General features: G+C 44.2%; 1 protein-coding gene across 3 annotated transcripts; it reads right to left on the minus strand.

Annotated features, from left to right (window-relative positions):
- Positions 1-10848: 10848 nt before the first annotated feature.
- Positions 10849-14494, minus strand: LOC123445310. 3 transcript variants are annotated; one of them, XM_045122273.1, is made up of 4 exons: positions 14400-14494; positions 14026-14314; positions 11280-11361; positions 10849-11178 (listed from the first exon to the last, which is right to left on the minus strand). In XM_045122273.1, exons 2-4 carry the CDS (start codon positions 14185-14187, stop codon positions 10988-10990), a joined length of 435 nt encoding a protein of 144 aa, XP_044978208.1. In that variant the 5' UTR covers positions 14188-14314; positions 14400-14494; the 3' UTR covers positions 10849-10987. The 3 variants fall into 3 exon arrangements, with proteins under 3 accessions (XP_044978208.1, XP_044978206.1, XP_044978207.1); XM_045122271.1 differs by having other exon boundaries at positions 10849-11181; XM_045122272.1 differs by lacking the exon at positions 14400-14494 and having other exon boundaries at positions 10849-11181; positions 14026-14333.
- Between the last annotated feature and the right edge of the window lie 567 nt (positions 14495-15061).

A 15061-nucleotide genomic window follows, 5' to 3' on the forward strand; every position in this document is an offset into this window, starting at 1 on the left:
AGCGAGCAATATGACATGGAAACGAAACTAGCATAACAAGTCTATAGATGGAATCAAGGTCATATCATCTTGCGTGTGATATCCTCAGCTTGGAATGGTTCTTGTTCGTCCTGCACGTACTCTCCCGAATCCACGTACTCGTTCTCCGATCCCGGTGCTACCCAACATAAGAATAACATCCAATGAACAACAGCACCTCAAGATGCAACAAGCACATGATGCATTAGATGAAAGATGAGCATGCATCACTATTTCTATCACTAGCACAAGCAAGAGAAGCCACTACAAGTTTCTGGACAGAACTGTACACTAAGCTATTTTGACATGCATGAGAATGACATGATCAGATGCGTCTCGTGAAAACAATGCAAAACCATATAAAGAACATTACAATCGGAGCTACGGATCAACGGGAATCAACGAAACAAGATATGAAGCCCTACGTGTAAGAATCAACACCACACACTCAAATGGCACAAATCTGGTATTCCCAGGTTTCCAGGGCATATACCAGCCCAACATGAATGTATTGGAGCAAGGAAGAACACCACAACATCAACTAAGCACCCACAATCATCAAAATGATAAAACTACACAATCTGCCATAATTTGCATCTTAGCACTTTGTGAGCTACATGCAACATAGCTACAGCCCTCCAAATATAACAAATAATATATGTGGATGTAGCCAACCAAGAATACTACAATCACCAGCAAGAATCACACCAAAAGGAATTAAACACAAGAAGACACAAGGCTGCAAACTTTCCCAAAACCATCAGATCTCAGGGACTTAGTGAAAATCCCTGCACCTGACTTTCTGTCTTTGTTCTGAAGATTTTTGACAGCAACCAAAACATAACCTACAGGACTCCAAATGGGATGAAATTTGACAGGGAGCTTCACAAACATATCAGGTCAAAATTCCTAGCAGTGAACTAAGGCTAAATCACAACACAATGACCAGCAAAACCTCATCTACAGGAGAAGAAAATGTTTCCAGATTCCCAGACTTAGTGAAATTCCAGATTTCACTAAGATGGAATTTTCAGCCACATGCCCACTTTGTCTAGGCATAGCTTGCACACAAGTAACACCAAGTGATAAATGAAACCACTATGGTGTAGAGCACACCCCCTACTATTATCACACAAAAGCTCATGCCCTTGGGCTCCACCTATTCCATGGAAACAAAGAGCAAAGTTGCAACAAATCTGAATATGTCAACTCCATAAAGTATCCTAATGGCAAAACTAACTTCACCACTGGGTTCCTTGGGAGATTCTACCCCAAAATCATATATAATATGTGGGCACTTACTTGGAACAAGTGACCACAAATTAAGGAAGAGGAAACTACTCCAAATCATGCCTAGTGAATAGGGCATCATTTCATGTAGTTCCACTATATCAACAACTACATGGTTGAGCTCATGTGCACAGTGACAAAGTGACATGAGGGTTTGAACCCCATGTTTGTGTCATGCACATCAACTTCACAACCCCTTCTCACTAAGACACCCACACATACACATCATGCTCTCTCTCATATTAAACATGAGGAGGTGCACAACTTGCACATGGGGTTGTTTTACCACCTACACATCACACCACAATCTCATCATAAGCTCTAAGACACCAAGAACAACATAAGGGAAACCAACAAGCAAAAGAAAGTAAGGTTACACTCACTTGCACACATACACTAGCAACACCTCATGTGTGTGCAACACACACACTGACATGCACATCACCTACTGTCATCTGACTAGCCACACAAGCAAAGATCACAAGCCATATCCATACCATCAAACACTAGGGTAGCATCACCACACACACACACTCACATGTGGCCAACATCATGTGTATGCACACACATCACATACACCACTCACATGAACACACACATGCACACATGATATGGCACTACTTATTGCAGCAAAGGATAAAAATAAATGCCAAGCCAGCTATGGATTGTGGCACAAGTATGGCATCAAGCAAAGAAGGCAAGAAAAAAATAGCATGAAGGAAAAGATAAAAGGGGCACCCTGGAATTCGAACCCATAACCCACTGTTTGCAACAAGAGAGCCATACCACTCTGCCACAACCATCTATCGACAGGGATGGGGGTGTGTACAAGGTAACAAGTCCCTGCTGGCTACTGTACCGAAGAAAACGAGGAAACAAATAAAGGGTGCCGAGGGGGGATCGAACCCACGCCCTCTCATCAGGCAACAACACACTGCTACCACTAGGCTACAGATTGACACTTGACAGGTAAGAGGGGGTAACTCTGAAGAGCATTCCCCACTGCATCTCTGCTGCCCGACGAACGACCGGAACAGGGGAGGTGCTCGTCGGCGTTGTGCTGCAAATCGAACTGCGGGTCCTAGATGGAAGGTTGCTGGGGCAACCAGGGTTCCATTTCTAGCGTTACTACGGCCCGAGGAACCCTACGACGACGGATCCACGGCGAGCGGCGGCTCCGGCGACAGAGGCGAAGCACGCGTCGATCCTACTGCTACTGCGCTCGATCTGGGACAGGGAGGAGGGAGGAGGAGCACTACCTCGTGTACGGGTCGAGGAGGCAGACGCCCGTAGAGGATGTAGTGGACGAAGCGCGTGGTGCGACGGAGCTCGTCGGAGATGACGCGCCGTCGGGAAGTAGTGGAAGCAGAGCAGGGGAAGTCGGACCAGCGGCGGGAACGGGCTCCTGGAGACGCCCTCGAGCTGCTAGCGTCCACGAAGAGGATGCAGGGGTAGCAGATCGACGGCGGCGATGACCTTCTACCCGTCGGCCATGGCGGACCCGAGCTCTCCTTACCTTGCTGCGACGAGAGAGAGAGAGGAGGGATCGAGATCTGGACGGAGTGGCGGCGGGGAGGAACCCTAGCGTGTCTGCACGGACGCCAAGGAATTATATAGCGTGAGAGGAGGAGGCGAGGGCGTGCCGTCGGCCATGTGCTCTCGCTCCTCTCGGTGGAGCAGAGGGGAGGGAATGAGAGGATGACAGGTGGGGCCACCTGCCTCGCTGGAAAGGGAGGAGGAAGAAGCACCGCGCGCGTGAGCGAGGGAAGAAATGGGCTGGGCCGTGCGGAAGGCAGTGCCACTGGCGACAGATAGAGGAGGGGGCCATGAGGGGTTTTTATTAATTTAAACAAACACAGAAAAGGATTTAAAACAAATGGCAATACTGTTGGGGTTAAAAACGAAACAAAATGCCCCTGGTCATAAGGAATTATGACCTATTTGAATAAAATAGAAAAGAAATATTTGGAGCAATTTGAATAAATGCAAAACAACAATTTATTTACTGTTTTGGATTTATTTTCACCCTTAAAACTAAGATACAAATCAGAAAAAACACATCTTGACATCCTCCACAAAATATACTAAATCATGGGCATTTTTGAATCAAGGTTGGGACAAGTGAATATTGACTTGAGAAATAAAAGAGAGAGAGAGAGGTTGCAAACATGACAAGCCCACTACATTTAGTACTAACAACACATGAAATCATAGAGCACCTCAACACATACACAACATCACAAAGTAGCTATCCACAAGACCACCACATCACATGAAATGCTAAGATCCTATAACACAACACAAGACAAGGCATACCATGATATGCTATGCATGCATGCATGGGAAGGAAGGAAAATACAAGGGACACCACATGAAGTCATGGCACAATTGGATACATCAAATCACTGACAAGGTGGACCCACATGCAATAGGTTCCAAATATGGCAAGGTTTACATCTGGGGCATTACAGTATACCCAACTGATTTTGGGTATCCTATGAAGATGCATTTATCCGCTTTGGGTTCGAGCTTATCAGGCTAAAGCCTTTTGACATAAGCATCGTAGCCCCAAACTTTTAAGAAACATCAGCTTAGGTTTCTCCAAACCATAGTTCATACGTGTCATCTCAACGGAATTACTTGGTACCCTATTTAAAGTGAATGTGGTTGTCTCTAATGCCTAACCCCAAAACGATAGTGGTAATTCAATAAGATTCATCATAGTATGCACCATATCCAATAGAGAGCGACTATGACGCTCAGACACACCATCACACTATGGTGTTCCGCGTGACATGAGTTGTGAAACAATTTTCACATTGTCTTAATGTATACCAAACTCGCAACTCAGATATATAAATATACCTCCACGATCACATCGTAGACATATTATCCACTTGTCACGACGATCTTCAACTTCACTCTGAAATTGCTTGAAGTTTTCAATATTTCAGACTTGTGATTCATCAAGCAAATCACGTGTATCTACTCAAATCATTAGTGAAGTAAGAACATAACGATATCCAGTGTGTGCCTCAGCACTCATTGGACTGCATACATCAAAATGTATTATTTCCAATAAGTTTCTTGCTAGTTCCATCATAGGAAGACGAGGTCTTCAGTCATCTTGCCCATGTGGCATGATTTGCATCCCTCAAGTGATTCAAAATCAAGTGATTCCAAACGATCCATCTGCATGGAGTTTCTTCATGCGTTTACACCAATAGGCAGGGTTCGCATGTCTCGGACGATTCAAAAACGAGTGAGTCCAAAGATCCGTTAGCATGGAGCTTCTTCATGCGTTTTATACCAATATGACTCAAGAGGCAGTGCCACAAGTAAGTGGTACTATCATTACTACTTTGTATCTTTTGACATCAATATTATGAACATGTGTATCACTACAATCGAGATTTAATAAACCATTCATTTTAGGTGCAAGTCCATTAAAGGTATTATTCAAGTAAACAGAGTAACCATTATTCTCTTTAAATGAATAACCGTTTTGCAATAAACACAATCTAATCATGTCTATGCTCAACACAAACACCAAATAATAATTATTTAGGTTCAACACTAATCCCGTGGTAGAGGGAGCGTGCGATGTTTGATCACATCAACCTTGGAATTACTTCCAACACACATCGTCACCTCACCCTTGCTAGTATTTGTTTATTCCGTAGCTATAATTTCGATTTACTAACACTTAGAAACTGAACTGGTATCTAATAGGCTGGTGCTACTGGGAGTACTAGTAAGATACACATCCATATCACGTATATCCAATATACTTTTGTCGACTTTGCGAGCCTTCTCATCTACCAAGTATCTAGGGTAGTTCTGCTTCAGTGACCATTCCCCTCATAACAGAAGCACTTAGTCTCGGGTTTGGGTTCAACCTTGGGTTTGTTTACTAGAGCAGCAACTGGTTTGCCATTCATGAAGTATCCCTTCTTTCCCTTGCCCTTCTTGAAACTAGTGGTTTCACTAACCATCAACAATTGATGCTCCTACTTGATTTCTATTTTCGCGGTGTCAAACATCGCAAATAACTCAGGGATCATCAACTCTATCCCTGACATGTTATAGTTCATCAAGAAGCTCGGTAGCTTGGTGGCAGTCACTTTGGAGAACTATTTCAATCACTATCTTATGTGGAAGATCAACTCCCACTCGATTCAAGCGATTGTAGTATCCATACAATCTGAGCAATGCTCAACGTCTGAGATTTTCTCCCTTATTTCGCAGGCCAAGAATCTTGTCGGGGGTCTCATACCTCTCAACGCGGGCACGAGCCTGAAATCCCAATTTCAGCTCTTGCAACATCTCATATGTTCCGTGACGTTTCAAAATCATTTTGGAGCCTCAATTCTAAGTCGTGAAGCATGACACACTGAACTATCATGTATTCATCAAAATCGTGTATGTCAGATGTTCGCAGCATCCACAGACTACGCTTGGGGTAAGCACACCGAGCGGTGCATTTAGGACATAAGCCTTCTCTGTAGCAATGAGGACAATCCTCAGTTTATGGAACCAGTCCATATAATTTCTACTATCATCTTTCAACTAAGTTTTCTCTAGGAACATATCCAAAACAGTGGAGCTACAACGCAAGCTACAATGTAATTTGCAAAGACATTTTGACTATGTTCATGATAATAAGTTCAGTTAATCATATTACTTAAGAACTCCCACTCAAATTGATATCCATCTAGTCATTCGAGTGACACATGACCCAAATTCATCAACTCAAGTCTGATCATCACGTGAGTTGAGTTGGCTTCAACGGTGAACATCTCTGTGTTGATCATATCTACTATATGACTCATGTTCGACCTTTCGGTCTCTTGTATTCCGAGGCCATATTTGTACATGATAGGCTCGTCAAGTCTAACCCGAGTATTCCGCGTGTGCAACTGTTTTACACCTGTTGTATGTGAACGTAGAGTCTATCACACCCGATCATCACGTGGTGCCTCGAAACGATGAACTGTCGCAACAATGCACACTCGGGAGAACACAATTTTATCTTGAAATTTTAGTGAGGGATCACCTTATAATGCTACCGTCATCCTAAGAAAAGTAAGGTGCATAAAAGGATTAACATCACAAGCAAATCATAAGTGACATGATATGGCCATCATCTTGTGCTTTTCACTCCATCACCAAAGCACCGGCATGATCTCCATCGTTACCGGCGCCACACCATGATCTCCATCGTTGTGCTACCATCAAAGTTGTCGCGCCAACTATGTTGTTACTACTAAAGCTACTGAACTAGCAATAAAGTAAAGCATCACCAAGCACAAAATAATTGAAGACAACCCTATGGCTCCTGTCGGTTGCCGTAGCATCGACATGCAAGTCGATATTTAACTATTACAACATGATCATCTCATACATCAAATATATTATATCATGTCTTTGGCCATATCATATCACAACATACCCTGCAAAAACAAGTTAGACATCCTCTAGTTTGTTGTTGCATGTTTTACGTGGCTGCTATGGGTATCTACCATGATCGTATCTTACTTACACAAAACCACGACGGTGATACACAAGTTGCTATTTAACCTTCTCCCAGGACCGCCTTTGTCAAATCCGATTCAACTAAAGTAGGAGAAACTGACACCCGACAACCATCTTTATGCAACAAGTTGCATGTTAGTCGATGGAACCGGTCTCTCGTAAGCGTACGGGTAAGGTTGGTCTGGGCCGCTTCATCCAACAATACCGCTGAATCAAGAAAAGGGTAAGGAGGGAAGCAATCTGAATACCAACGCCCGCAAACTCCTTTGTGTTCTACTCGAGATGTCATCTACGCATAGACCTACCACTGATACCACTATTGGGGAACGTCGCATGGGAAACAAAAAATTTCCTATGTGCACACAAGATCTATTCATGGTGATGACCATCTACGAGAGGAGAGACTGTATCTACATAACCTTGTAGATCGCTAAGCGGTAGCGTTAAAGAACGCGGTTGATGTAGTGGTACGTCTTCGCGATCCAATCAAGATCCGTCCCACGAACTCCCGATCAAGCGCCGAACGGACGGCACCACCGCGTTCAGCACACGTACAGCTCGATGACGTCCCCGCCTCCTCGATCCAGCGAGTGAGGGCGGATTAGTAGATGAGTTCTCCGGCAACATGACGGTGTGGTGGCAGCGGTGGTGGTGCTATCCCGGCAGGGCTACACCTAGCGCTACCAAAACCGCGAACGGAGGAGAAAACGATCTAGGGAGAGAGAGGGGCGCCAAGGGCTTCGTGTGTGCTCTTGGGGCGCCCCCTCCTCTCTATATATAGGTGAAGGGGCGTGGAGAACAACCCCTCCAAGCCCTAGGGCGCAACCAAGGGGGGAAGAGGTGGAATCCTAGTCCCCCTCCTTCCCTTCCATGCAAAGGTGGACTTTCCACCTTTCCCAACTGCATGGGCCTTGAGGGACTTGTGTGCTTGGTCCAATAAGGCCACGATGTCTCCCCTCGGCCCATGCAAACCCTTGGGACATGGTAGAACCCTTGGTGGACTTCCGTACTCCTCCGAAAGTTTCCGGAACCTTTTAGAAGCTTCCCGGTACAGTACTGGAAAAACCCAAAAAAATTCGAGTCGCCAAAATATGAATTCCCATATATAGATCTTTACCTCCTGAGCTCCTCATGATGTCCGGGATCTCATACAGGCCTCCAAACAACTTCCGTTTATCATCACACAAAACTCATTAATACCAAATCGTCATCAAACCTTAAGTGTGTAGACCCTGCGGGTTCGAGAACTATGCAGACATGACCGAGACACTCTCCGGCCAATAACAAATAGAGGGACCTAGATGTCCATATTGGCTCCTACATATTCTAAGAAGATCTTTATCGGTCGAACCACGATGTCAAGGATTCAATCAATTCCGTATACTATTCCCTTTGTCTATCGATATGTTACTTGTCCGAGATTCGATCGTCGGTATCTCTATACCTAGTTCAATCTCGTTACGGGCAAGTCTCTTTACTCGTTCTGTAATACAAGATCCCGTGATTAACTCCTTAGTCTCATTGCTTGCAAGGCTTATTGTGATGTTGTATTACCGAGTGGGCCCCGAGATACCTCTTCGTCACACGGCGTGACAAATCCCAGTCTTGATCGATGCCAACCCAACAGACACCTTTGGAGATACCTGTAGAGCACCTTTATAGTCACCCAGTTACGCTGTGACGTTTGATACACACAAGGCATTCCTCCGGTGTCCGGGAGTTGCATGATCTCATGGTCATAGGAACAGATACTTGACATGCAGAAAACAGTAGCAATAAACTGAGACGATCACATGCTACGTTCATAGTTTGGGTCTTGTCCATCACATAATTCTCCTAATGATGTGATCCCGTTATAAAATGACAACTCTTGTCTATATATGGTCAGGAAACCTTAACCATCTTTGATCAACGAGGTAGTCCATTAGAGGCTCACTAGGGATAGTGTGTTGTCTATATATCCACACATGTATTTGAGTTTCCAATCAATATAATTCTAGCATGGATAATAAACGATTATCATGAACAAGGAAATATAGTAATAACCATTTGATTATTGCCTCTAGGGCATATTTCCAACAGTAAGAAGGGATTATGATACTCTCATGTTCTAAGTAACTAAAGCATATGTTAACTCTCCATGTGATAGTGATTAACTTGTGACGATAGTATCTCAAAGTATAACAAACAAGTTGGGTCAATTCAATATGATCGTTCTTCCAACTTCATACTCTCAAAGTTGTTTTGGGACTATCGTCACACTTAATGATATCCCAAGATACGGAAAACGTGATCACGAACAACACTTGAGCTAGTCCTCGAGGCAAGAATAGGAATCGGGTTTTACAGTTTACCAATCCACACATGCATATGAGATTTCCAATGAATCGCATTCCAAGATCATAGTAGTTGTATCATAGAATATAAACTTCTTAATAATAAACATGGAAATATGTAATACAATATTATTGTCTATTATTGTCTCTAGGGCGTATTTACAACAATTATTCATTGATCTTTTATGAGTTCTTGATCCTACCTATTTGTGTAATTTTATGGCTATGTATGATTTCCGATCTATAAGTATTCCTTGGCCAATTGGATAAGATTTTCAGAAGCAGTGGTGCATAGTAGTGGGTTCAGTATTGTGGTGACCTTACTCTATGATAGGAGGAGTTGCAGGGCATCTAATGTATTGTTGCCACTAAGGATAAAACAATGCGATTTGATCATATTGATTGGTCTTACTTTGTCTACATTATGTCATCTTGCTTATTGTGTTACACTTTTTGTCATGAACTTGGTACTTTGAGATGCATGCTGCATAGCGGACTTGGGGTGGAGTAATAGTAATAGACATCAGTATGTTTAATGGTCTACTTATCATGGATGTAATGCATATATAATGACTATGCGAGGTCACGAACTCCAACGAGGAGTAAGGCATGGAAGACGGCAGCACTTCATGTCCCATGTGGGTTAGTTTGTATCTCACGTCCTACTCTCCTTTGCCGACGACCACACTTTCACTTTCTGGTGCTCACAACCGTCGGACATGGATACAAAGTGGAACAACAAGGACTTAGAGTACGGGCGCGAGTGAATATTTAGACTAGTCTAACTTCTGGACACTTTTGTTAGTTGAAATATATTGAAAATGTAATAAATTTTGTTCGGTTTAAATGAAAATCATTTGATTTGCAATGAAATCAAATGAAAATCGTTCGGTTTGTTCAAATCTGGTTTCAATTTGCATGCGGACACAGTTGAATGACCGGTTTTATATCACTGTGCGCGCACATCCGTTCAGGGGTTTAGGGGTCCGAGCTGGAGATGCCCTAAACACATGTAACCTCAACTGTTACATGAGGCAGTAGTAGTAGCGATATCAGATCAGATCAGATCGTTTATGTGGTCGTCCCCTCCACGTCCCTGCATCTTTCCATCTACATCTTATCTTTTCTTCTTGTCTCTTTGAGCTGTTGATCTGACTCACTTTTGCCACACACCACTCATTCTTGCTTGGCCCCAGCTAGGACCCGTGCGATTCTCTGAACCTACTCCACTTCCATCTAATTTCTCGGCATGAGACAGTGGACTTACTCATGATGAAATAAAGCTTATTAATTCGGATGGCAAAGTAAGAGGGCACCCCAGGCGTGCAAAGGCTGGTGGGCCTATATATATACTCGAAGCTTTGGATACGAGACTACTGTTAGCCAGGCCGAAAACGACGTGTAACTTAATCCTCACTGTTCCATTTCATCATACTTGCAAAGAAGGCCCACGTAAGAAAATGTACTACTTCCTCCGTTCTAGAACTTTTTAAAGATTCTACTAAAGAGACTACGTATGGATATATATAGACATATTTTAGAATGTATATTTATTCATTTTATTTTATATGTAGTCTTCTAATAAAATGTCTAAAAAAAACTATATTTAGGAACGGAGGGAGTAGAAGCCTGCAGTGTGTACTCTAGCACCTTGCAATATACACATTGATTACCACTGCCACTCTACCAGCATGCATTATTTCCATGGAAAAATTATAATGAAGAAAGATAACTAAAAAGAGAACACATAATAACAATTAAGCAACTACTTGTACATAAAAGTATACTACTATGCTTTGTACTACTAGCTATGAACCGTAGCATCCCAAAAACCAGGACAGCGTCCTGGCGCCCACGTTGGCAGGAGGCGGCATCTTCTCCAGCCCAGTGATCATGTACTGCTGCTGCTTCCTCCTTTTCTTCTTCTTCTTGGTGTGCAGCACCGTGCCCCTCACCGTCACCTCCTTCTTCCCGAAATCCACCATGTAATCCAGCAGCCCTGCTAGACGAGATCAACACACACCGATAACACAACACATCAGCACGATATCGCAGCGAACATCAGTGATCAAAACGAGATGTCGTCGATGGGATCCTCACCGTTCATCTTGGTGACGACCTTGGTGACCCGCTGTCGGCAGTGGGAGCAGCCCATGTTGGCGCTCATCACCACCACCTGCACCTGCATTGCAGCATATATATGCATTCAAAACCCGATTAAATCTTCCACCATCAACATCCGCACTGGCTAATTAAGCATCATCAACTCAGCACCAATATGTTTGCATCGCTTCTACGCAATTAAGCTGCAGAGGGACCGGCAAGCGGCACCCAGCTACTACTAATTGTGCAGATAAACGTAAGCTAGCCACTGACCCTGACGAATGTATGTACTAGCTGTGCTTCTTAATTCTTAGTTAGGCCTTGACTTGATTATTAGCTATACGGACGGTGGTTAATTGTGGATGGTTAGCTAGCTAGTACTTGAGTGCCAGTGGCGGCGGCAACTAGCAACCTGGCCCGCTCTATAGTTAAAGCATATTAGAGCTACGTGCTAATTGCCATCCATGTATGCGTCTCTCTCACCTAACCATTCTATCTTGACCACTTGCCACTTGAAAAATTCTCTCCCTCGTTCTCGTCACCACATGACCTGCACTGCTACAAGTACTAGAGCAATTGTTTGACCCCATGGCATGGTCTGATAAGTTAATTTAAGCTGCTGCTGCTGCTTGTTGAGTTGTTGTACTGTATACTCATCACGTGCGGCGCTTGTGATACGCATGATATCTCTATCGATCAAGGACAATACTACGTGCACAGTAGCAGGGAGGGCAAACGCATGTGGCCGCGTGATGCCCCTCGTACCTTACTGTCGGGCGCCGGCCGTAATTATAATTAACTAAAACGCCAAGATGACACTAACGTCTTAGCGTACGGTTTCATTTTTCACACCAGAGAACATCTTAAACTAGCTAGGAGCATGCTGGCTAGAGACATAGAGAACATATGCATGTCTACATCCATGACTACATGTATATATATGTGTGTGTCTTATTATACATGCAGCATACGTATATATGCCGTCCCCATTCTCGTATATATGACATCCAACCTAATAATCAATTAAGACCTCTTAACAGTCTTATACGGTAGGTAGGGGTAGTTTTATTCCGTATTGTGATCGTGCAAAGAGTGTGCTCCGTACGTCCATGTCAAGCATTTTTGGTGCTCTAAATTAAAATGCTGATTCTTCTTCTGTATGCAAGTTCCATGCATGCGGCCACAGCCCACATGTACAGCGCAGAGGTGTTGGGTCAAAACTGTACAGACACCTTGGTTACCCAGCCAGCTGAATGAGGGTGAAATGTTTTTGTTTGACTGGATCAACCAAACTGTGGGGACGGCAATGTTTCAGATCTGCAGTGTGTGTTAGATTTAAAATTTGCATGGTTCAACGTAAGCAACGCGTTCACGCGTATATAGAAAAATGCGTTCAAAGATGCTTAGCATGTTGTGATAGGAATGGACGAATGAACAGATGTCTTAGATCTAAGTCTGCATACAGAAATATATTCGTATTTTTCGGGTCAAATGGGAGGCTCATTCTGCACAGCATGTGCCGTATTTGACCGGAGAAATACGGAGGCAGGAAAGGGATCTACGAAAGATAACCCTTCAGGCAGGGGGATGTTCTGAGCCAGAGGGGCAGGCATTTGTTTGACCGGTGGTACTACTTTGTATTCATGGGAAAGAATACATTTTGCTGATCGAGGCCGCTACAGTGGCGCGACCGTGACTTCTCCCCAGTTAACGGCACGACGCACGTGATGTTAGGTCAAGATCCAATAAGACGCAACAAAAACGCAGTCGTAATCTCGCTTTGGAACCACAGCTAATGGCACACATGGCGTCCATGGCGGGCCACCCGTTTCTTATGGCCGTTTCAGCTTCACCTCCGTGAATGATTCCAAGAGCAAGAGGGTTTCTCTAATGGAGGCACGACCGACACCTTGATTGCTCATTGCATTGCTGCTGCTAGCTACTCACTACAGCTGCTTGACGCACGAGTAGGGACGTGTCTCGTATGACACCGTCAGGCTCTCACTGCAGCTCAGATATGGGTGGCCGTTCATTTGTCCCTTTCTGAGTTGGAGGAACAGAGTGAGATCATTCTGATCTCAGCACTTCTGTCTCTTCTTCTAGCTAGGGCGTGCAGTGCAGTGCATGTTAAAGAAAACAAAGTAATATGTGGAATTGATCGGTTGATTGATGCAGTGCCTTCTCTCCCTTTCTACCTTTTATGATGTGCTATAAAATGTTTGGCGGCAAAAGGTGATTGGAAATGAGAGGGGGACCGTGAGTATCCAAGGGGATGGATAAACAGTCACTCGCTCACGCACTTCAATGGACTGCAGGCAGGCAGACAGGGCAGGGGAAGGGGAGGGAACACACAATATGGGAGGACTGAATGCAGGACACAGGTACTATATAGAATAGTGGGCATCCAAGGAGGGCTAGGCTAGCTAATGCGTATTGACAAATGGGAGTGGAACCACCGAGAGATTGATTCCAATGCGCACGCCGTTCACAACGACTCCATTTCCTCATGGGGAAGAGCAAAGGAATCAGGAAAAGGAACAGGCAATATAGGAGGAAACTACTGGTGATCTGTGACACAGTTGACATGCTCCTTTTTATACACGAAAAATAGAACAACACACTTCAAGAAAACATAAGTTAGGCTATGATCGGAGCTGGGATTGCAGAGTCGTTAGAGATTCCATGGCTGTGATCAAGCTTGAGAGAGAGGGAGAAGGAGGAGAGGGAGGGATGGAGATCATACCGAAGGGAGGGAAAGGTCCTCGACGAGCCTCAGTGCCTGGTGCTGCTTGACCGCCGTGCCGCCGGCGGCCATGGTCGACGTTGCTTCAGCTGATCCACCCATGCTCCTCCTCCTGCTGCTGCTTCCGCTCCCTGCGTCGTCGTCTTCCCCTGCACGCTCCATGCTGCCTCTTGGGGTGTGGGTGGGAGCTTCCTCTCCCTCTCTGCAACGAGACTTTCTTTCTCGTAGCTATGCCTTGTCGTCTGAAGGAGAGTAGAAAAGCATCCTCCTCTTTTTATACTAGCCAGTCCTGGGGAGCGGAACAGAGGGGAGGAGTAACAACCAACAGCTGAGACCGCTCACAGGAAATACATGTTTTAAAAAAAAAAACCTACCTGGATAAAATTAGGTGAAGAATGGAAGGTGAACACCAGCAATCACACAAGTGACACCATCAAATATATATACTTGTCTGATGGAGAATCATTTGCAAAGACAGCCAGTCCCATTGGGTGACTGGGATATAATGACAGTTTGGGATCTCCAATTCTATGCAGGTGGCCCCACTTTCCACTTCGTATTGGATTCCTTCTGCACTTTTTACTCTTTATCACTCTTATATTAGTTTACAGAGGAAGTACTATGTTGTAGAAACAAACAAGCCACCATGGCAGAAAGGTGACTTGCAGTGCTCTCCAATCCAAAGGTCTTGAGAGCAAGCAAGCAAAGCGGGTAAAATAGTCACAATTTTATTTTTCGGTTAAGAGTGAAATGGTCAAAAGGGAAGGTGAAATATAATGGTGACAGTACAACAACACAATATGCAGTAAAGAGAGGGTCGTACATCAGATACGGACGGTTATTTATATTCCCATTAGAATCTTGTATTTGTACAATCATACACGGCAGAGAACTTACTCGTTGGCACCTTGCAGCGTGGAGATTAAAAAACGCAATCAGCAGGGTGGGTATTGCAGATCAGAAGGGTTCCGGTCAAAAGAAACAAAATGTTTCATCCTTTGTATAGAAGAAAGAATCAAAGTGCTCTTTAGGTATA

The sequence above is a fragment of the Hordeum vulgare genome, chromosome 3H (genome assembly GCF_904849725.1).
Source record: "Hordeum vulgare subsp. vulgare chromosome 3H, MorexV3_pseudomolecules_assembly, whole genome shotgun sequence".
NCBI classification, from domain to species: domain Eukaryota; kingdom Viridiplantae; phylum Streptophyta; class Magnoliopsida; order Poales; family Poaceae; genus Hordeum; species Hordeum vulgare.